Raw genomic sequence first — 22590 nt, 5'->3', positions numbered from 1 at the left:
GTAGAGCACACTCTTGCTATGTGTAATGTACTGTGGTCTTTTTATTTTATTTCATTCCAAATATGCAAGTTTTGACCTAACATATCAATTTTTGGACCCATTAATTAACAACCCACAGTTTCTTCTAATACCTCCTCCCCAAAGATATTGGACTAAAAGATCTGTATGAATTTTGAAAATCTTTGATTTTATCTTCTTTGCTGTTAGACCACATATAAACATGCAGCCCATTAACGTAAAAGTCCATTGTTAGAGTGACTTAACAATGGCTTAATTATTTTTCCTTTTCCTGTGGAATTGTTCCCTAACCTCATCTCCTCTAGTTGGGCTATTTTGAAGGCCTAAATAAAATGGCACATATTCATGAAAAAGTACTTTGTATTTTTTTCTGTTTTTTTTCCAGCTACTGCATGCGCGCAAGCGCGCGCGCGCACACACACACACACACACACACACACACAGGACTGCATTCGTCTTCCATTCAATATATTTACGTGGGCCTTTTTTGTATGTGTTTAGTACATACTGTCGAGGACCAGTGTTACATGAGCCCCACTGCCACCACGTGGCTTAAAACCCAAGAGAGTTGGGTTTTAACATTCTCCAGAAACACAGTGAAGAATAGACCCTCACTGTGCTTCCCATTCCTCAACACTAAACTGCTCTTGTCCTCCTCGATTTGCCAGTGAAATTCCTTGGCGGGGCAGGCAGGAGGAAAGGGAGAAAGGCACACGAAGATCTCACGACTCCAGAGCACAGCAAATAATGCGGTGGAGTGTACATATATTTAGAAAACCATAGTGCAAGCCTCAGGAAAAAGCATGTAATCAAAAGGCGACGGGGAGAGAGCTTGGGCGATCAAGAAAGTCCTCTGCCACGAGACCTTCAGATCCCGAAGGAAGATAAAACATCTTTCCTTTGAAACTCGGTTCAAAGCACTGCTCCGCATCACGTGAACTGGCGAGCCGGATGCAAGTTATGGCTTCAGAGTCCGAGAAGAGCACGTCTCCAAGCAGCTCTGGGATCACATTATCTTCCGGAAGGGCAGTGGTGTGACAGAGGAGGACACGTGCAGGATTCGTGCGCCTGTTTGAGCTTGGGGAGGGTAGGCGAGGTGGGAGGGAGCCTGCAGTGAAAACAGACTGGGCGGCTGGAGGGAGGGGGGAGGGAGGAGGGGATGGAAAATAGGAACACCTCCCTGAACTTTCCTCTCCCCTCCTCTCACATGCTTGAAATAGAAATAATAACATGGGAAAAAATGCTTACAACCACGATGTTATCTTCCTACTTCAGTTGCCTCACTCCTGAAGGTATACGGTATAAAGTGCAGATTGCGGCTATTGCGGCCGGCTGGTCTCAGGAGTAGAGATCCACCCTGGTGTGGGTGCGCACGAGGGTGATCCGACTTTTAGGGAGCTCCCTGTTCTTCCACGCCAAAGACCGGGCTGACCCCCGCCCCCTCCTTTTTCTCCTCTCCTCCCTCCTTCCCTCCCCTCCTGCCTTGCTCGTCTTCTCTGCACTGGCCCCCGCGGAGGAGCCAGGCGGCAGCACCGACGCTGCCACCACTGCATCTCCAGCCCTCAGCACGTTGGTCCACGCTCCCCCAGCTCCCACATAGCCGGAGTGGCAGTGCGGGCAGCCCCCCGGCCGCGCGTTGCGCCCTGCGCACGGCCAGGGCGGTCTGAGCGGACCTGGGCTCCTTGTGGGCGCTGGAGGCTGCCAGGGGTGCTGCGTGGGAGAGGACGCAGAGGCGCAGGGGCGGCCGGGCCAGAGTGACAAGCTGCGCACCTGGAAAGTTACACGGCTGTCTGGTGAGGTTCATGGGCTGGGGGCTTGGGCGAGGGGGTGCGTCGGGAGGGACGGAGTAAAGGTACACCGGTTTGTGCGGGCTGTAAGCCTCTCTTCTCTGCCCAGCAGGTCTCTTGCCAGTGCTGTTGCAATGTGGACGTGTGCACACGTTTTTTCGGTTGGTGTGACTCCCTTTCGTGAGCTCCTGGAGGCAGGGAAAGGCTAGTTGATTTTAATCAACTCGGCTAGGGGAGGAGAGGAAGGGGAGAGCTCAGAGCCAGTGGGTATTCCTCGGGGTTCTCATGCCTTTAGCCCCAGAGCGGCCCTGGGGACTTGCACTGGGCTGGGAGCTTGGTGCTGCTCTCAGGGCTAGCGCCCCTGGCTCCACTTCTCTGCGCTGGGGTAGCTGCTGGAAGGCAGCACTCGGGCAAGGACTTTCGGAGTCCTTGTAAACTTGTGTGGGTGTCCTGTCTCACTCCTAGCACCGTGAGGCGCTTTCATATTTCTTGCTTTATATTTTCTGGTGACGAAGAAACAAGAGCAAACACATAAAGATAATAAACCAGCCACTTAGGGGATGAGGGAAAAAGCCGTGATTTCGAGTTTGAGAAAAACTAGAGATGCAAATGCACAGCAGTTGAGTCCAGAGCTGAGACTAGACAGAAACAGCGCAGGCAGAATGAACAGGTAGAAAGGCCCGACAAATGCCTTGGTTTCCTTATTTTCATCTTGTCTACGAAGTTTCCAGAAATTCTTTTAATAAAGGAACAGGGCAACATACACCTGCTCCTCCCACACACAAAGTTCCTTTGAAATTATTGTTCATTTTTGCAAGTTTTTTCTCTGCAAACTAACCATCTCACAAATGAACAGTATCTGTTGCCAATACCCCGGCTCAGTTTTTTATACAGGAGGAGTTAATATCGTAGAAAATTCTCTTTGGAGAGTTGGAGTCTATCCTCTCCAATGGAACATTGTGCATCTAAGAAGAAAAGTCATAAAAAGACAGCACAGAGATATTTTTTCTTTTATGTGCAATATTTCATTTCACATAAATGTGAAATTCTTACAAGTGAGGCTAATTCACCCAGGAGTGAGGGCGTTTGTTGCCAGGATGTTGCCCGAGTCTTTTGACTCCCTATTGTCTTACTTACTCTACACCAATGATTTTCAACAACTGTGCCTCAAGAATTTTTAAAACATGCAATACCTGGCTTTTTAGTCAGGGGCACTGACCTCTTTTCCCTTAGATTGTCAAATAAAAAAAAATGACAACAACCAACACAATAATAGCTGTCTGGTGTGAAAGAATCAAAATTATACTTTTATCTTTTTGGTCAGACTGGTGAAATACATAACGCATTTTTTTGGTGTGCTGCAGAATTGTAGTAATTAGCTTATGTGTGCCATAGGAGAAAAAAAAGGTTGAAAATTGCCTCCATAGGCCATTTTCCTGTTAGCTAGCCCCTCTTTTCCTATGTTTTTATTTTCTCTGTCTTTACTGGTTCGTTATTCTGGCCTTACAAATAACTCTCAAGTTTCCACTGTTCAAAAAATACATTTCATGAACCATGATACCATCTTGGGGTTCCTACTCTGAGCTTTGGCTCTTCCCCTGTCCTTTGTAATCTGTTTTCTATCTTAACTCGCTCACAAAAGGCAAAGTTCAGTGCCTTTCCCCTCTGATGTCATTCCCTTCAGCATGTCGGTGGGATGTGAACTGAGCCTACTCACCTCTTGAACTTCTTATGCTCATGGCTTCCATCACATTTCTTCCTACATATCTTAATTGTACAACTATATTTCCTGCATCTTTATCATTTTCTTCTCCTTGTCCTATTCACCTATAGATAATGTCTACCAGCAGTATCTAAATGTACATAATCGAGGCATTCCTTTCTTTTCTCCCTCAGTGGTCTCGTCTATGAATGGGACTTAGATTCTTACCTCTCTGAAGAGGTCTCTTGCCTTGACCTTTCTTCTTTGTTACTATCTACTAAACATTTTCACCTTGATGACCCACAGGCACCTCAAATTTAACATATGAAAACTCATTACTGTCTCCATAGAGCATGCTCATTCCCTGGACCTTGGTCCATGTCATAGTACACAGCCAATATATTGTACTCTATCCTTTTTGAGTGAATGAATACGTTCATAGTACTACCTTCCTCTAAGCTTTCCTAGATCAAGACATTGGAATCATTTTTGCCTCCATATGTAATTACTACATTTAGAGATTTTGTACTCCTTCCACCATTCTCATCTTTTACTGTTAATTCCTCCAGATTCTCTTTCACAAAAGCGGTAGCTTCTTCTTATCCAATCTCTAGTTTTTCTTTCAAGCCTCACATAGTCCTAGACGTTCTTCCTCTACTTATTACCAGTCTCCTGGGCACTTTCATCTACTTCTTTGGTCTCTACTTCTGTATCAGTGCTTACAAAATATTTTCAGTTTCTCTCTTCTCATTTTCTAGTCCTTCATTTCTCATTGAATTCCTTGACCCTAAAATTTTCACAGGTCCCTCAAATTGAGTGTGTCCAAAATTAAATTCACCCTATTATTACTTAAAACCTGTTCTTCATTTTGGTTAGTGACATCAACTCTTATTTAGTTGCCCCAACAGAAACTTCCAATCTTTATTATTTCTTCTTATCATCACTCAAATTCTATTAGCCACAGTCTCGTGACCTCCATCTATGAAATTACAGTTCTCTGTGTTTGCCTGTTTATCTGATACTGTATCACCCAAAAGTACAATAGCTGAATGGAACACCTCCAAATCTGAAAATACAGGATATGTGGCTATTCTAAAATTGATTCTGCTAGGGGAGGGGTGCTTCAAAGACACAGCCAAACTCTGGAGTAGCTGAAACTGGTACAAATGCGAATCTCGTGTGGCTGCCCAACGAGAGCAAATTACTCTCCAGATTAAGATGCTGTGGACAGAAAGAAAAAACAGTAGATTCAAACCTGGTCACCAGGTCACCAGTCATAGGATCAGATGGACAGGTGCTTTTAATGGTGGTAATGATATAAAATTGCACTATTTCACACAAGGAAAACTCAGTGATAGCTAATTGTTTTCTTAAAAACTTTGGTGAATCAAAGTTAAGAATAATACCATATACATGTTTTATGCGTTCTCTGGAGACTATTTATAAAAGCCTGTCTAGAATGCCTTTGGTTCTACCATTATCATGAAAAAAATCTATTCTACTTTTCATAATTTATTGAAGGGAGGAAAATTGCAGTTATCTATAGTCATAGCCTTTTACCAAACTTCTTATGATAATATTTTTTCCCTTCTGGCTACTGTGGAAGTTATTAATTTTCTTCTGGAGTTCAAGAAGTTTAAGACATTAGAAAAAGGGTAGAACTTTGTCTGGCTGTAATCTGGTCCTTACTACCTCCCTGCATGGATGGGTACAATAGCCTTTTATTTTGTCTTTCTTTCTCCAATCTCTTTTCACTCCATTCTGTATTTGTTGCCAAGAAAATTATTTTTAAAGAACAAACCTGACCATATCACTTGAAAGAAACTTGTCCTACACTAAAATCCAGATACTATAACATGGCATATGATGAAGTTTTTCAGTATCTTACTCAGTGTCTTACTTTTTCAGCTTCATTTCTCATCACTCTCTACCCCTCATGCATTTCAGCCTGTTCCCTGACTGTGTTCTCAGCTTTCTTGCATTCACTCCTTAGTGCATACATTTTTTAAAAAATGATAGACTTTATTTTTTAGAGCAGTTTTAGGTGAAAAATACAGAGTTTCCATATATTCACCTAATGTCACCTTTATTCTTAACACCTTGAATTGGTGTGGTATATTTATTACAATTGATGAAGCAATATTGACACATTACTATTAATTTCAAGTACATATTTTATAATAAAATTTATGCTTTGTATTTTACATTGTATGGGTTTGGACAAATGTATGCACATAAGTATCCACCATTACAGTGTCATACAGAATAGTTTCACTGCCCTAAAATTGCCTTGTGACCCACCTGTTCATTCCTTCCTCCCTCTCCCCAAGCCTCGGCAACCACTGATCTTCTTACTGTCTCCAAGTTTTGTCATTTGCAGAATGTCATGTGCTGGGAATCATAGAGTATGTGAGTTTTTCAGATTGGCATCTCTCACTTAGTAATATGCATTTAAAGTTCTTCCATGTCTTTTTATGGCTTATTAGTTATTACTTTGCATCACTGAATATTGAAAATAGCTAATTGTCTGGATGTACCAGTCTATCCATCCATCCTTTTGAAGGACATCTTGGTAGCTTTCAAGTTTTGGCAATTATAAAATAAACCTGATATAAACATCCATGTGTAGTGTGAATATATGTTTTCATATCAGTTGGTTAAATGCCAGGGAACATGATTGCTGAATTGTATGATTATTTAGTTTTGCAGGAAACTGCCAAGCTGTTTTGTCAAGTGGCTGTATCATTTCACATTCCCAGTGGCCACGAGTGAGAATTCCTGCAGCTCCACATCCTCTCCAGGTTTAGGTGTTGTCAGTGTTTTGGCTTTTGTAGTAGGTGTGTCTCATTGTTGTTTTAATTTGAGATTATCTAATGACATATACTGTTAAACATCTTTTCATATCCTTGTTTATCATGTGCGTATCTTCTGTGGTGAGACATCTGTTTATATTTTTGCCCATTTTTCATTTAGTTATTTTTTTCCTATGGGTCAGGACAAATGTATGAAGACATGTACCCACCATACTGAGTACTGAGTTCTTTGCCTATTTTGAACCCCAGTCCTTTGTTTGATATGCGCTTCGCAAATACTTTCAGTCTGTGGCTGTTGTTTCATTCTCTTAATAGTCTGTTTTGCAGAATAGACATTTTTAATTTTAATGAAGTCCAACTTACCAGTTTTTTTGTGGATTGTGCTTTTGGTGTTTTATCTAAAAACATCACCAAACCCAAGATCACTTAGATTTTCTCTTATATTGACTACCAGCAGTTTTATAGTTTTGTGGTTTACAGTTAAGTCTTTGACCCATTTTGAGCTAATTTTGTGAAAGATATAAAGTCTGTGTATAGATTCATTTTTTTTTACATATGGATGTCCAGTTGTTTCAATACAGTTTGTTAAAAGAGCTATCCTTTCTCCATTGACTTGCCTTTGTTCCTTTGTCAAAGGTCAGTTGACTGTATTGTAGGGGTCCATTCCTGGGCTCTCTATTCTGTACCATGGATCTATTTGTCTGCTCTTTCACCAGAACCACACTGTCTTGATTATTGTAGCTTTACAATAAGTCTTAACATACAGTAGTACCAGAACTCTGACTTTGTTCTCCTACAATATTGTGTTGCTTTAGTACATATGTTGTGAGCAATATGTTTTTCTGCCAAGATGATAATGTTACTTTTCTACTAAAACGAGTTATTTCATTGGGTAAATAATATTACAGTATTAAAACAGTAAGTTGGATATTTATTAAACACACATTATATATCAGACACTCTCTTCCATGCTGCTTATGGTTTATCTTGTTTAACCATTTAGCAGCTCTAAATAATATGCAACAATATTTTATTTCTCTGCCTGTTGATCTATGTATGTGTCTATCTCTCTCTTCTATTATCGACCTTCAATCCTAAAGTCATGGCCAAGTGCACATAAACACTACGTGCCAGTAGTGTTTGGGTTGGGCTCTGGCTCTGTATCCTTAGCCATCATGGTACCATGTCCCATATTTACAGATATACAGACATGTATAAATGTGTGTGTGTGTATTTTTATATCAGACTCCAGATGGGTAAAGAGAGAAACAGACATTTTCTAGATCAGAGCCAAGACTTGGTTTCCAACTACTTTAGGGCTGGAGGAAAAACAGACAACAAATCCTAATTCCTCCCACACTGGCTGCCAGGTGTTCATCTGCCTGCAAGTGTCTTCACAGTAAGTTTTGCTTTTCCTGGGTTTTTTCTAGTTACCTCTTATCTATGGCATTTCCTAAATAATGATTAAATTAATATAATGATAATTGATAATTTTACATCATTTTCCTCTCTTCTTGCTAAATGCCACCTATCATTCTGTTCTTCTCTCCTATCCCAGACTGCAGAATACTGCTTTCACAATGAACCATTGTTTTTGTTGCTGTTGTTGCCTTCAGAGATAGAAGGCAGGTCCTTTTAGAATAAGGAGTTTACTGCAGTGTGCGTAAATAGATAGAGGCCACATGAAGTCAGTCCTGGAACCTGGGTTGGGTCATTCATGAAGCTTTCTCACCTCCATCCTTTGGCGGGCTTCCCTGAACAGAGAAGGGTCCCAGGCTGTTGGTTCCAGAATGATTCCTTCTCTTCCTCTCCCTTCCCTTCCCCTTCCTCTTCCTTTTTTTTTTTAGAAAGAGAATTTTATTTGAAATGAAAATATAGATCCTATCCCAATGTCTTCTTTTCTTAATGAGTAAGCTCCCCCTCCTCCAGGAGAATAATTTGCACCAAGACCTCCAGTTTACTAGACCACTGTCTCCCTCAACAATGATCCCCTCTGGGCATTTTCTCACACCAAGACTCTAAATGCCTTGTCTCTTCCTGTAGTAGAAGAACTACATGGTCCTCACTCCATGTTAGGCATTGCTAGTGGTGCCTTACTACCATATTCTTCATAATAATCCATATGAAATGGATAGAATTTCCATTAGGATCCATTTTCTAGATGACAAAACCGAGAATTCTGTCTAAGTAATTCAGAGAAGATTACACAGCTGGGGGAGGGCTGATTGTTTTACTACCCTGGATTGCTACCCTTCATTGTTCAGGTTAAATCCTGATCCTTATCTCCTAGATCATATCTTATTACTTTATACGCTGCCATCTGGTTATACGAATGATTCTAATGACCTGTAGTTGCTAGATTGATGGAGCAACATCCTGTGGTTCATTTGTTCTTGTGGCTAACAATACATATTTGAGAAATAGCTTATCTGTCTTAGTGACTGATACAGGAAACAGAGTGAATCCAATTAGGGTTTATGAAGCCAGACACTTGAAGTCTTGGCTTGAGGGAAGACAAGATTGAAATGGGTGAACTCACTAAGAAATCAGCTTTAGTACTGAGCCTTTTGGTAACTTATATAGCTTAAACTAGTCACTTGAAAGATGAGTTACTCTCATTTCACCCCTCTTTGGAATTCTAAATAACTTGAAAGATTTATACAGCTTTCAAACTGACTTCATTAAAACCAGAGAACAGTTGGTGTTTTGGGAGAATTTAGCATCTTCTACTTAATTGTGCTTCAGGTTTGTGAAATTATTGGTTTGGTATATAATGTTTTAAATGCCCCGCATAGAGCAAATATTGTTATAAGCCTTTTTATATTTAGAATTCTGCAACTGTTTTCTGTGTCAAATCTGACTGCTAATTTGTGGAGCTATGCCCCTGATACAATACATGACAGGCCTTAGTTAACAGTTGTTCAATGAATGACAATGAGTTATTAGTTTTATACTAGATTTTAAGTTTTTGTGTTTAGTTTTTTTCTTTATAGGGCAATTCCTTTTGCCCCAACTCCTCTCCTTCCATCCTGCCTTGGTTTAGGAATGCTTGCCCATGAACCAGAAATGTGTGTCTAGAAGACAGCTCACAGCTCATGTTAGAATCTTGTGCACACTCTAATTTCAGAGGCCTTTGGGGGGTACCCTTCTCATGCCTGTCATTCAGAATCTCATTCAAGGTTATTCTTAGATCCCAATCTAATGTCTTGTGAATTGCTTATTTGGGATACAAGAGTGTCCAGGGCTACTTCTTTGAATGCCAGTCTCCTCTTTGAATTCTAGTCTCTTCCACCTTTTCATATATTCTTATTACCTAAGAACAGTAAATGCTGCCAAGTCAACAGATACTTAAAGGTGAAACCTGCCCCATCTCTGCAACATGTAAAGGCAATTCCCTGGAAACTAATGTTTATTAATGACTGCTTTGAATCTGACTTCTATGAAGAACATCTGAGTATTTTAAGATTACTTTTATAAGCACATTTATTTTTTGTGTATATTATCCATCTTCGGCAACCTGCACTGGCTATTTGGATGCATCTGTTTGAAACTTTATGTTTTACATAAAGGCTGTTTTACATCTTTATGCCTCTGTCTTTGTTGTTGTTGAGGTCATGATTATCCTGGTAGAGGTAGTGAAATCAGTCTAAAAATTTTATTTCTTTCTGAGTTTGAAATTTGGAGGGAGAAAGGGACAAGAAGGTGTGGGTTATATAATGGGAGGTAATTCAAACTAAGTTTATAATTGTTACAATGCTTCTTGGGCTGTGACTGTCAAAAATACACGTGCAAAAATATGAAGTTTAAATGGATGGCCTAAAACATACTGGAACTTATCATAATTAATCAAAACAGTACTTTCCAAACTTTTTTTATGTTGCTCACATGTGCTTATTACATACAGATGATTTATTTTCTATTTTCATGGAATTGACTCTAAACCTAATTACCTGATTTCCCCTCCAGTTAAGCAATGTTATCAATGAAACCACAAATTTGTGGTGTCCATTATCTATATTCCTAACGAATGTTAAAATAAATATATAGCTATTGAACTAAAAAGTATTACCGAATCAACTAAAATAATTCCTCATAATTCTGATCTGCTTTTCTCTTCCCAAGACTCACTGTACAAGTGGCCACTCTGGGAGCTACACTGAGCACATTCTTAACAGGAAAAACATAGAGCCTTGTCTTGCGCCCTAGGTCATCATTTTTGGGCAACCTTGACTTTAGGATATAAAGTAAAAGATGTAGAAAAATGTCCATATCTCTGTTCTACATTTTAGTAACCACAGCTTGGATTTGATTTTTTTTTTAACCAAGGAACCTTATCAGAAATGCCAAAATTTAGCAGGTGCACACAGCCAGAGAAGCGTGCTAATAAAGCAACCAACACCAGCTCTGGCTCCTCCTCCCACAGAATGCAGATGTGTTGCTTTCTCCACTCGAGAGGATTTCTTAGTGTAGCCACCTGGGAGCTGGGAGAGTTGTCACGTTTGTAAAGCCCTGCTGCAGTAGCTGCTCATTGTGTTTTATCTTTGCCGTGCTGACATCCAAATCGCAGCTCTGTTGGGATGCTTTTGACAGCTGTCTGGAGAGAATTACCAAAGAGAACAGTAGGTAACACAGGCTGTTTGTGTAAAAGGCTCAGGTGTTACACTTGTGCCAGCCCAGGGACAGGTACAATGAAGCATGGTGCTAGTGCCTCCTCCTCATGGATGGATAAAGCAAATGGATTGATAGCTTTCCTCTTGGAAGCATGGGGGACTTAGTGCTTACCGAACAATGAGGACAGCTTCGTTGCTACTTATGAAACAGATGGGAATGAGAGGAGTTGGTGGGGGCTGTTGGGATGTAACACTCTTCTGGGTAATTCTCAGTTATGTACCCTCTCTCAGGTCCTTGAGCAAAATGGGAAATGGTTCAGTAAAACCCAAACATCCCAAGCATCACAATGGCCAATCTAGGCCCCTCACTGCTGATGCCCTGCGGAACAAGGTGATGGAGCTGGAGAGAGAGCTGAGGAGGAAGGATGCTGAGATCCAGGAGCGGGAGTACCATCTGAAGGAACTGCGGGAGCAGCTCTCAAAGCAGACTGTGGCCATTGCCGAGCTCACGGAGGAGCTCCAGAACAAGTGCATCCAGCTGAACAAACTGCAGGATGTGGTGCACATCCAGGGAGGAAGCCTGCTGCAGGCCTCTCCAGACAAAGTGCCTCTGGAGGTCCACCGGAAGGCCTCGGGGTTGGTCTCTCTCCATAGCAGGAGGGGGGCAAAGGCTGGGGTGTCTGCTGAGCCAACCACCTGGACCTACGACCTCAACAAACCCCCTGAATTTTCCTTTGAGAAAGCAAGAGTCAGAAAGGACTCCAGGTAAGTTCCCACACTCTTTCAACTGGAGATGGCCTTAACATTATGAACCCCCTGAGTGCTATTTATTAAGTCTCCTCAATGGTAAAGAGCATATTAACCCTTGCAGATTTGGGGACCAGAGGTGTCCAACCTATGGCCTTCAGGCTGCATGCATCCCAGGTTGGTTATTGATTCAGCCCAATACAATACTGTAAATTTACTTAAAACATTGTGAGATTTTGTGTGTGTGTGATTACATGTTACAGTGTATTTAATGTGTGGCCCAAGACAACTCTTCTTCCAGTGAGGCCCAGAGATGCCAAAAGGTTGGACACCCCTGGGAGGGACTTCTAAACTGGTTTTGCTTTGAAAAATGGTTTCCCTTTAGGGAGAACTTTTCTTTAAAGCAGGAATTGTGCATTACTTCGACTTTGATGTATAATATGTACAACTGAAGAAGTGAGTTTATGAAAGTCATTTCCATTTTCTCGAAAACCCTAAGGGAGTAAAGAGTTGGTTTTAGGATGTCTACTCTTTCTGTAAGAGTAGATTTATAAGTATACAAAAATCACATTGAATTATGATGTATAGCAAAACCACTTTCTAGCATTTAGTCTCTTGTGAAAAAGGAATAAGCTGGAGGCTCAGGAGAGGATGACATTCATTCGTTCACCCCACAGTGCAAATTGAGCACTATTCCATGTTCTTCCAGTCACTGTTGGGTGCTAAGTACATATCAGTGAGTAATTAGACACAGAGTCTCTCTCAGGGACAGATAGTAGACATGGAAACAAGTAAACATTGTATAATTATTCACTGGGACACACGATATGGTGGAAACCACTGTATAGTGGATGGTGTCCGGGATCAGGGAGAGAGAAGGGCCAAGTGGCACCAGAATTAGGATTGTCATGGAGGTCTGACTGAGGAGGTGAGCTTTAGCTGAGACCCAGAGGAGAAAAAGGAGTGTAAACAAAGTGGAAAGGGCATTTCTGGCAGAGGGAACAATTGAAAAGAAGAATGAGTTTTTAAAATAAGGATTTTTAGAAGAACATGTAAATATTAGACACAGCATTCTGGTGTGTGTGTTCTGTGCATGTGTGCACATGTGTGTACATTTCTTTTATGGCTGAAGTTTGAATCTCCCAACCAGGAAAGATTAACTAGAAACATCATGAGTCAGGGTCTCCTTCCACATGACTTTAGAATGCGGGTTATTTGTTATTTGAAATAAGGTATTTTGCCTTGATAATGTCTTGGCTGAGCCTAGATCTCTCATGTAAAATGAAAGATTTGTGAAATTAAAACAAATTTTAATTTATTCATTGACACAAGTAATATAAATCAGGATAAAACAGTCACCTTAAAGAAATAAATGATTAACTTTGACAACAGATATAAAGGGAGGTTTAATTCATCAATTTGTTGACAGTACTTGACACAGTGAATGATCAATAAATATTTGTTAAGAAAACAAGTCATGCTGGATTATTACTTATAATATTCTGTGGTTGGAAGACATCTTGTACTTCAGACGAATGTTTTTAAACCAAGATTTTTTTTATTATTAGTTGGTTTAGAAAGACCTTATTTCTAACCTTTAATAATAACTTATTTTTGATGGTGGAAATTCAGAAATCATAAATGTTATAAAATTATGCTTGTTTTTCAAAAATTGAACATCATCCAGGGTTCTTTTCTGATATATCAGATATACATGCACATACAGCAATATTAAGTATTATGCATTATATTACTATATATTTATACATAGCACAGTATTTTAATTACCCCCTCCCCCCAAATCTTTCAAATAGAAATGAGCTTGTATATCTAGGAGAAGTGTGAGAGAGTTTAATAGCACTTTACCTTCTCTGACCTTTTTCTTACATACTCCATCATATTTTTCCTCTGGAACAAAGATTATGTTCAGTTATTTTGTTCCAAAGATTTATGTACAGATATTGAAGCCAAACACCATTCTCCAGGTATTAGGTGGCTCAACAATCCAAAATAAATATGTTTCTTTGTAATTCTTTACTAACTCTATTATAACTAGGCAAAAAAAAAAAAAAAACACAAAAAACCAGTAGTTATACACAGCCAGTTTCTAGGCCAGACCTGCTGTCTGTAGCGAGTGAGACACAGGAGAGGAAAGACATTATAGCTCTTGAATAAGGGTCAGCAGTGCTTCCCATCATCATTGAAAACAGGCCAAATGAGTACAAGTCTGCGTTGAGGTCATGATGAAGACAAGCTAATTGATTCCTTAATAATAAAGTCCTAAAAAGACCAAACTAGATTATTCATGCCCTAATGTTCCCTATATGCTTTTATAGGGCTTTGTCATTCTAAATGGAAAATTAATTAAAATATGGGAACCACTCTTTTTTATTGACTGATTGTGCCTCATGGGTGAAGTTTGTGCCTCAACTTTTCTTGCAAAATATCTCTCTTCTTACCCCTGGAATAAGTGGCTAACACAAGTGACATCATCAGTTCAGAGAGTTCAAATTTTCCAGTTTTTTTATAAAGTGCTCAGTATTACAATTCATTTCCATGTTCAGTTAGGTTTTTTTTTTTAAGATTTTATTTATTTATCTTTAGAGGGGAAGGGAGTGAGAGAAATATCAATGTATGGTTGCCTCTCGTGAGTCCCCTACTGGGAACTGGCCTGCAACCCAGGCATGTGCCCTGACTGGGAATTGAACTGCGATTGTGTGGTTCGCAGGCCCGCGTTCAATCCACTGAGCTACACCAGTCAGGGCCAGTTAGTTTTAATTTTAGAGAAAAGTCATAAATAAACTTTGGGTATTTTTATATATCTTCTATACAGTCCATGAAAAAAATTGAAAGAAACAATTTTCTAGAAGTTAGGGTATTTAAGAAGATGGTGGCATAATTCACTGATAAAAGGATGATGTCAGTATCCATGGGTTTGGCTCCTTTTCCAAGCACTTCTGTTAGATAGTAGAGTATTTAAGATATCTGTCAAGTTTTTCCTTCATTTGTTTTTAGGTTCACATGATTCATTTGTTGAACTTCCATAAAGTTTTCTGGCTGAATTTATGACTAAATTCATTCCTACTGATACATGTCAACCACATTTTGGGTAAAGTTCTTCCTCCATCCTGAATTTAAAAGCTAGTGAGGGTTTTCAGTCTTTTTGTCTAAAAGGATGTCTCTGATGAATACTTAACAGTGAGCAAGAACTTGAAAGCAGACTTAGCCCTCCTTCAATCAAAAACAGTAGGGAGATAGGAAGTACTGAGAGAAACCAGAAAATAAGATTTGGGGGAATGATAGATTCAGAATTTGAGGATTCAGATGCAGTAATTCACCAGAAACCCTAAAACCCATGCCACAGCAGTCTGCGAGTTTGTGGAGGTCCCTGTGCTCAAATGTACAGAAATGGCAAGTGAGCCTCACCGACTGTCAGGCAGCCTGCTCACGCCACTTCTGCTCTCCTGTGCCCATCAGGTGAAATGAACATTCTGCAGGGGTTGCTCATACTGTATACATAGCTGCACATCCCTGCTTTGTGTGGAAGAATTTATATGCTCCACTGGCATTGGGCAACTCTTGAAATTTGTCTTTTATAAAATTCAAGGGTCGACTTTTTAAGATCGGGTTCTAGAATAATTCAGTACTGTCCACGAGAACTTTGTGCAATGCTGGAAGTGTTCTAGAATCTGTGTTTAGAAGCCAATAGAAAAATGTGGCTGTTGAGCACTGGAAATGTGGCCAGGGCCACCGAGCAACTGAATTTTTAATTTTAATAAATTTTAAAATTAAATAGCCACATGTGTGTAAGGGCTACTGTATTGGATATTGCAATTTTCCATTATGTGTTTGGACCATAACCTCTATCCCTTGAGGTGGGAATTATGATCTAGGAAAGTTTGGGAAAACTTTATAGACAGAATAAGACTTCTGTTTGGTTTTAGGACAGAGCCACAGAAAACGAGTGTGTGCATGTCACATTGAGGTGGGCACAATATGGAATCCTCTCAAGCTACATGCAGTGCTTTGGCTTTGTGCCCACCAACCACATTCAATCCTGAGAAGCAAAAAACTCTGTGGGCCCGTGGCCCACATCTATTATAGGTACTCAGCTTTGTTGAAATCTCATAAATCATGATGAGTCAGAGCACTAGAGTTATCAGTCTGATCTCTGATTTAAATTTATTGTGGTGATCCTCAGCAGACTTTAGAGTAAGAACCTCAGAGATTGTCTTATGTGACCCCACTTACTGGTGGAATGAGGTTGCGGGTGCAGGGGAGGTGCAGAGCGAACATTAGAATCCAAGATTCTTGACTTGGAAACCAGTTCTTTCTCTCAACAATCCTAATGTTTCTCGACTTTCTACAAAGATCAAAGGCCTCACTTAAGTCAGGCCAGTTTGGACACCAGCCTGCTTTATTTTGACATGCTCTATCGATTGGTAGGAAGAATGATGGTGCTTCTGGCTTCTTCCAAGCAGAGTTGAGCAGAGCTTGCCCATGGCATCGGCACTCACTGAGGGCTGATCCACAAAGCTCAGACCCATGTGAGAAGAACACAGAGCATGGGTTTGATCCATCTGGTGGCACAGACTGTGGTGTATATGGAGGGACACAAATGGGTTCCCAAATGGGTACAGTGCTTTTCAAGGCTGGCAACTGGATGTCACTGGCAAAGGAGGGGGAGAAAGCTCAGATGGTGTTTCTGTTCATGTCTGACTCTGCCTTGAGCACCGAGACAACCATGCATCCAGAGGTCAGACGTTTTACTGAAATGCAATTTTCTGTTTACGTAGACATTATGTGGCAAACTTCAGCACCAGCAGAGCGAAATTGTGAGCTCATGTTGACTATCTGGTGGAACATGGGCAAATTAATCAGAGGCATCTGGCAAGTTGCGTCTTCCTTTCCCTAAGAAGGCTTGATCTATCATTTAAAACTATTGTTCTTTCCAAAAGGAAAGATAAACAAAGACTTGCTGTCTGACTTCAGATGTTGACTCTAGTTTAGGAAGGGCAATTAGTTTCATCTGTCACTCCCACTCCAGGAGCAAAATAGGTAAAAGCAGAAAATGCAACTGAGTCATCTTTTTAAATAAGACGTGGAAAAGAAGTATGGAGAGTGTGTTTGTTATTACTTGTGCTTCCTTTCTACAGCGGTGCTGAGCATTTGCGTGTGCCTTATAGAAATGTGGCTCCTTTATTGAACAGGAGTGTTTCTGAGGAGTGATAATTATAGTAATAATGATAACATGTATGCATCACTAATTCTGTGTCAGGCATCACAGATATTGGATCATATCATCCACACAACAAACCTCTAAGATAGATAATGTTGTTATCAGCTCTATTTTATATATGAGACACCGAGGCATCCAGAATTCAATAACTTGCCTAAGGTTATACTTTTATATTTTGTTATTTTCAATGTCAAAACCAGAATTCCAAGCCTGCTATCTGAAGTCTGTTCTAACAGCCCTATATACCACTTTTCCAAGATGAGAGTTGAATAACTTCACATTTCAACTGGCAGCCATGTAAAAAATTAAATACATAATTAGAAATAGATACTTTTCTAATGCTTTTTTTGTGTAGTTACAAGTATCTCCCTGCTATTGTTATTTCTCCCTGAAAATTATGCTTCCAGAGAGTTGCATTGGTGTTAGTTTGTAGTAGGGAAAACTTTGCTGGGACCAGGAGGGAAAGAAAATTTTTTTTGTATTTTATGAATTAGTGACTTAGATGTGGCTGTGTGAGAGGTTCTAGATCTAGAGGTCACATTGATAGGTTGTTAAAAAATTTTAAGAGTGCATATCCAGATAATTATCAATTGGATAGTTGAAAAAATTGTGCATATGCTTATAAATATTATCACCTTAACCTGGGTCTTCAGCAAAGCAAAAATAAAAAAAAAAGGAGATATGTATAAGGGAAAAAAGAAGAGAAAAGATTAATTGTGTGGTGGTCTGACAGCCAGAAGATGTGGGTGGAGGCAGCTGGCTGATGTATCTGGTGGAAGTGGTCAGAGTGTTTGAAAACAGAAGGTTTGTATTTCACGTCAATAGTGTGTGTGTACTTCCCAGTCAGAACTAGCTAGCTGCTCAGGGATGGGGCGAGAAAACAAGTGATTGGCTAACTGCTAGATGTCTGTTGTTTTCGGTACATTACCTTGTGGAGGCTGGAGATTGACTGTGTTGAAGGAAGAGGGTTTTGCTTCTCTGTCGTACCAGAGGTGAAATGAAAGCTGAGAGTCAACAACTGGCTGGAGGCCATGCTGTGGTACCTTCCTGAACCATGTTTCCAATCTGAGTGGACCGACGTCAAAGTGTGTTCTCTGCCACAGTGTGCGCAACCTTTACTGGTGGTGCTGCTGCCGTGGGACTGGCCCCCTTGGAGTTGGGGGAAGAGGGAGAGGTTAGGTGGTGGTGTTAAACTTGAAAAAAAAAGGGGGGAGAGGCAAGGAGCATGGAGAAAATGGAGAACCTGCCTGAAATTAAGTGGCAACTGCCTTGACATCTTGAAGTTAAAGAGGTTTCGTCAGGCTTTCTGAGCCCAGACACCCAGCCCCTCTCATTTCCTGCCCTGCCTTTTCTTCTTTCTCATTAGCAGATAAAGATCCCAGGGCTCTCCTCATTCTGCACCCTCACCTCAGCCCTCTCTCAACCTCTCAAATTATCTCCCGCTTGGTTTATAACCAACCTTTGCTCCTCACTTTATCCTCACATCTTTTAGTTTGTCCTTTGCTGGGTGTTGGGGGAAAGTTTAATTAAGTCCCAGAAAACACTCAGGACTCAACAACTTATTGTTCTGAGTCAGTCAGTCTACGTGCTCACAAACATTTCAGGCCTTTCTGGACACTGCCCATTTTCTAGCTAGATTCCCGGAAAGGGTGCAATAGAAACAGAATAGCGGAGACGCCAGTGGCCTTTGTCTTTCTTGTCCTATCAGAAGGAAGCATTGTCACTTACCTTTGCCTCCTGACGAGCAGTGCCGTCCGTTTCCAGGGGAGCCTTCCTTCTCCTTCTATAAAATTTTCTAGAACAGGAAAAGATCTGAAGCTAGGAATAATGTCTTTCAGTTTAAAAAAAAAAACGCTCCTAGAAGTGGTTTTTCTATGAAAGGTACAGTTCTTGAAATTTTTATCCTTTGACTAAAACTGTTTGCTTTCTTTAAAGTCTCATTTTAAAATAATTTGTCTTCTCCCTTCCATGTAACTCTCTTTAGAAGTATTTGTTAACTATAGATTTTTCAGTTCGATCTTGTTTGACAGGTTTGTTTTAAAAGATCTACAGCTGGGAAGGACCAAAGGATATCTTAAAGTAATTCTTACTAAAGTATGAGTGAATGGGAACTCCCAATTTCCTTTTTATCCTTCAAGTAGTCTTTGTTTGTCATGCCACATTAATTTTACTGGTAAATGTCAAACATCAGTTTGGATGGCCTTTGGGGGGGTTTATAGATCAAGCTCTGGGAAATATGAAGGAAAGAAGGACCTGTTTGGCTTCTCGTTCCTTCTATCCAGATGAGATGAGAAAAAGATACTACCTGAAATTTCTTAGAAATAGAAACTCAGAGAAACCCAGGTTTATTAGTTTTCTGTTACTGCATCATGAGTTACTACACGCTTAGCAGCTTAAAAGAATACCTATTTTTTTATCCCAGCATTTCTGTGGGTCCAGCGTGTAGGCATGGCTATTTAGGTCATCTGTTCAGTATTTCACAACACTGTAGTCAAGGTGTCAACTAGCAGTGTTTCCTTCTAGAGCTTTCCAGTATAAGACGTTCTTCTCTAAGTTCATGTGATGGCTGACAGTATTCGGTTCCTTGCAGTTGCATGGCTAAGGTCCCCAGTTTCTTGCTGAGAGTCAGCTGGAGGGCACTCTCCCCTCCTAGAGGCTGCGCAGTCCCATACTGTATGTCCCTGTACGCAGGCCCTTTCACAGTATGGCACTCACTTCTCCAAGGGCAGCTAGAGGATCTCTTCACCAATCTCTTGGCCAATCTCTTGGCCAAGATGAAGTCTCATATAGTGTGTGCTGAGTGACCTTCCCAAGCCCATTTTTATATTCTGTTCCTGAGGAGCAAGCCTCAAGCTTCATCCCCACTCCAGGGGCGGGGGAGACACAGGTGTTACCAGAGGGGTGGGGATCATGAGGCCATCTTAGAATTCTGTGCACCAGGCCCTATTGCATCTCTGACTGAGATTCTTGGCTGGAGAATCTTGGCCATATTAGATATGTAAAGCCACACATAAGAAGTCCAGAGTCTTAAACACACATGTTTAAAAGCAGCACTATTCACAATAACCAAGTGGTGAAACAACCCCAAAGCCTACCAGTGGATGAATGGATGAACAAAATGCAGTGAGTGTAACAGGAAGATATTATTTAGCCTTAAAAAGGAAGGATATTCCCTCCTTTTATATGCCAGAACATTAGTGAACCTTGAAGACATATGTTAAGTGAAATAAGCCAAACTCGAAAAGATAAATATTGTATTTTTCCAGTCATATGAGATACCTAGAGCAAATTTATAGAGACACAGAGTAGAATGGCAGTTTCCAGGGGCTGGGAGGAGGGGGAATGAGAAGTTACTCTTTAGTGGGTATAGACTTTTGTTTGGAAAGATGAAAGCGTTCTGGGGATGGATGATGTCAGTCGTTGCAAAATAATGAGAATATACTTAATGCCACTGAACTGTGCATCTAAGAATGACAAAAACGGTACAGTTTGTCATGTATATTTTCCCACAACTAAAATAAGAGTCCAGAGTCCTTAGGCTGACCGGACAGCATACCCCTAAGTGCGAGGCTCTGTTTCCGGTTTCATACGGGATGCTGGCAGGAGGGGGAGGGGAGTCGAAAGTTCCTCTCTTCATAGCTATTAGTTCTCTTCAAAGAAGAATAAGATAGGACAAAGTCTTGGGTCAAACATTAATTGATTTTTGTTAATTACTTGATAGTAACGGATTTTTTGATGAGTCCTCAGCAGAGGCATGTTCCCTGTGCTGTGGGAATATAGAGGGGAAAGACAGCTGGAAACTCCCTGCACTTTCTTGTTTACAACTGTAATTCTTAACCTTAAGTGCACACTATAGTCACCAGATGAGGATTAAAAGGCACTGATTTTGGGGTCCAGCCCCCAGGGAGTCGGATTAAATTGGTTTGAGGTAAGGGCCCTGGACATCAGGATTTATGAAGGTTCTCTTGGTGATTCTAATGTGCAGCAACGACTTGAGAGCCGTTTTGTTATAAGAACAGGCTTCCCTGGAGTGGAATCCAGAAATACCCACTTTGACAATCTGAGAGCAACACTCCTTACAGACAGTGAAAGGAACTATTTGCCATTTCTACCTAATTACCATGCAGCACAATGATGGTTATTCGTATCAGTGAGTTTGTCAGACTAACTACCTTTTAAGTGTTGGTCGTTTTCAACGTTTGATTATTAAACTCTGTTCTTCGGTGCTCATGGGAATAGTATCATCTGCACATTTTTATGAAAGGGGCAGGGGAATGTTTGTTGTAAGCACGGAGTGACAGGAAACATGATTAAATTACCACCGTGCTCCATGACATGGGCAATAGGGTAAGGGAGAATGTCATGCTCATTTTCTGATGACCCAAGGAATGACCCCATCTTTCTCATGCTAGTTTTTAAAACTATAACTTGTGTAGTTATTAGGTATTTTTTTCTTGTTTATCACTCGAAATGTTTTTGGAAAAGGGAATACACGATTCTCCTGTTTACAATCTGTGCCTGTTTCCTAGGTGACTGATGTTTTTCTACCTCCACTCTGGTCTCTGTGCCCATGATTTTTAAAGGAGGAGAAAGAATTTGTGTGTCCTTTAGCATTAATTTTGCAGAGTTCCTATTACATGTCAGATGCAATTCTAGGTTTTTGCTATAAGAAGATGAAGAAAGTGTGCCCTGGCTGGTATAGCTCAGTGGATTGAGCCGGGGCCTGTGAACCACATGATCTCGGTTCAATTCCCAGTCGGGGCACATGCCTGAGTTGCAGGCCAGTTCCCAGCAGGGGACTCACGGGAGGCAGCCATACATTGACGGTTCTCTCCTTCTCTCCTTCCCTTCCTCTCTAAAGATAAATAAATAAAATCTTTTTTTAAAAAAAAAGAAGAAGAAAGTGTAATCACATTCTTGAAGATCATTGTTTCTTTGGGGAAATTTAAATTTATTGCCATCTTTTGTGATTAACATTCTAAGGTGCACAAAGGAGGGAGGGAGCATACTTTGTGTAGTGGTAGCAGGGAAACCTCCATAGAAGAGATGAACTTGAGCTGGGTTTTGAAGGAGGAAATAAACAGCAGGGAGACAAAGAGGCCTGGCGTTTGGGACCCTGCAAGTAGCTCAGTGGGCCTGGGGTACTCTGGGCATGGGGAGGCTGGCTAGGCAGGGGGGCTGGGTTAACAGGGATTTTACCAGCACTGTGAAGGGGTCTCCCCAATAGAAACAAGTGTTAAGTATAGTGTTTTTAGAGCTCTTCTAACTGGAAGGTTTTTAAGTTGCTGGTAACTTACAACAGGACTATATGGCTCTTATGTAACATATTTTATGTGCCAGATGCTGTTTTTAGTGCTTTATATTGTTAACTAATCTAATTTTCATAGAAATTCAGTGACTTGTATATTGTGTTATTGTCATTTTACAGCTGAGAAAACTCGAGATCAAGTGACTTGCCCAGGGTTCCACCATTAGTAATGGCAGAATTAGGAATGAGACCCTGGCATTATAGTTCTTGTGCTCTTGACAAATATGCTTTACAATATGATTTCATAGGTATATATAATAAAGCCATGAAATGTCACACAAGTTAAGTTGCCTTGACCTTTGTGCTCACAAGAAATCCCTGATAGATAAGAGGTGCTGGCCTCCGCTTCGCACTAAGCCTTATGCA

At 40.7% G+C, this 22590-nt stretch overlaps 1 protein-coding gene across 1 annotated transcript in view; it reads left to right on the top strand.

The window, feature by feature from the left end:
- Window positions 1–1627: 1627 nt before the first annotated feature.
- Window positions 1628–22590, top strand: part of PRKG2 (protein kinase cGMP-dependent 2) — an 86173-nt gene continuing 65210 nt past the window's right edge. The window contains exons 1-2 of the mRNA XM_037051039.1: window positions 1628–1811; window positions 11222–11695. Of these exons, the coding sequence (XP_036906934.1) occupies window positions 11235–11695 (461 nt within the window). The 5' untranslated portion in view covers window positions 1628–1811; window positions 11222–11234. The remainder of the gene's footprint in view (window positions 1812–11221; window positions 11696–22590) is intronic.

Source organism: Sturnira hondurensis, unplaced genomic scaffold (assembly GCF_014824575.4).
Source record: "Sturnira hondurensis isolate 20B ecotype Veracruz unplaced genomic scaffold, ASM1482457v3 Scaffold0007036, whole genome shotgun sequence".
Taxonomy (NCBI): domain Eukaryota; kingdom Metazoa; phylum Chordata; class Mammalia; order Chiroptera; family Phyllostomidae; genus Sturnira; species Sturnira hondurensis.
This window is presented reverse-complemented; position numbering and strand designations above follow the sequence as displayed.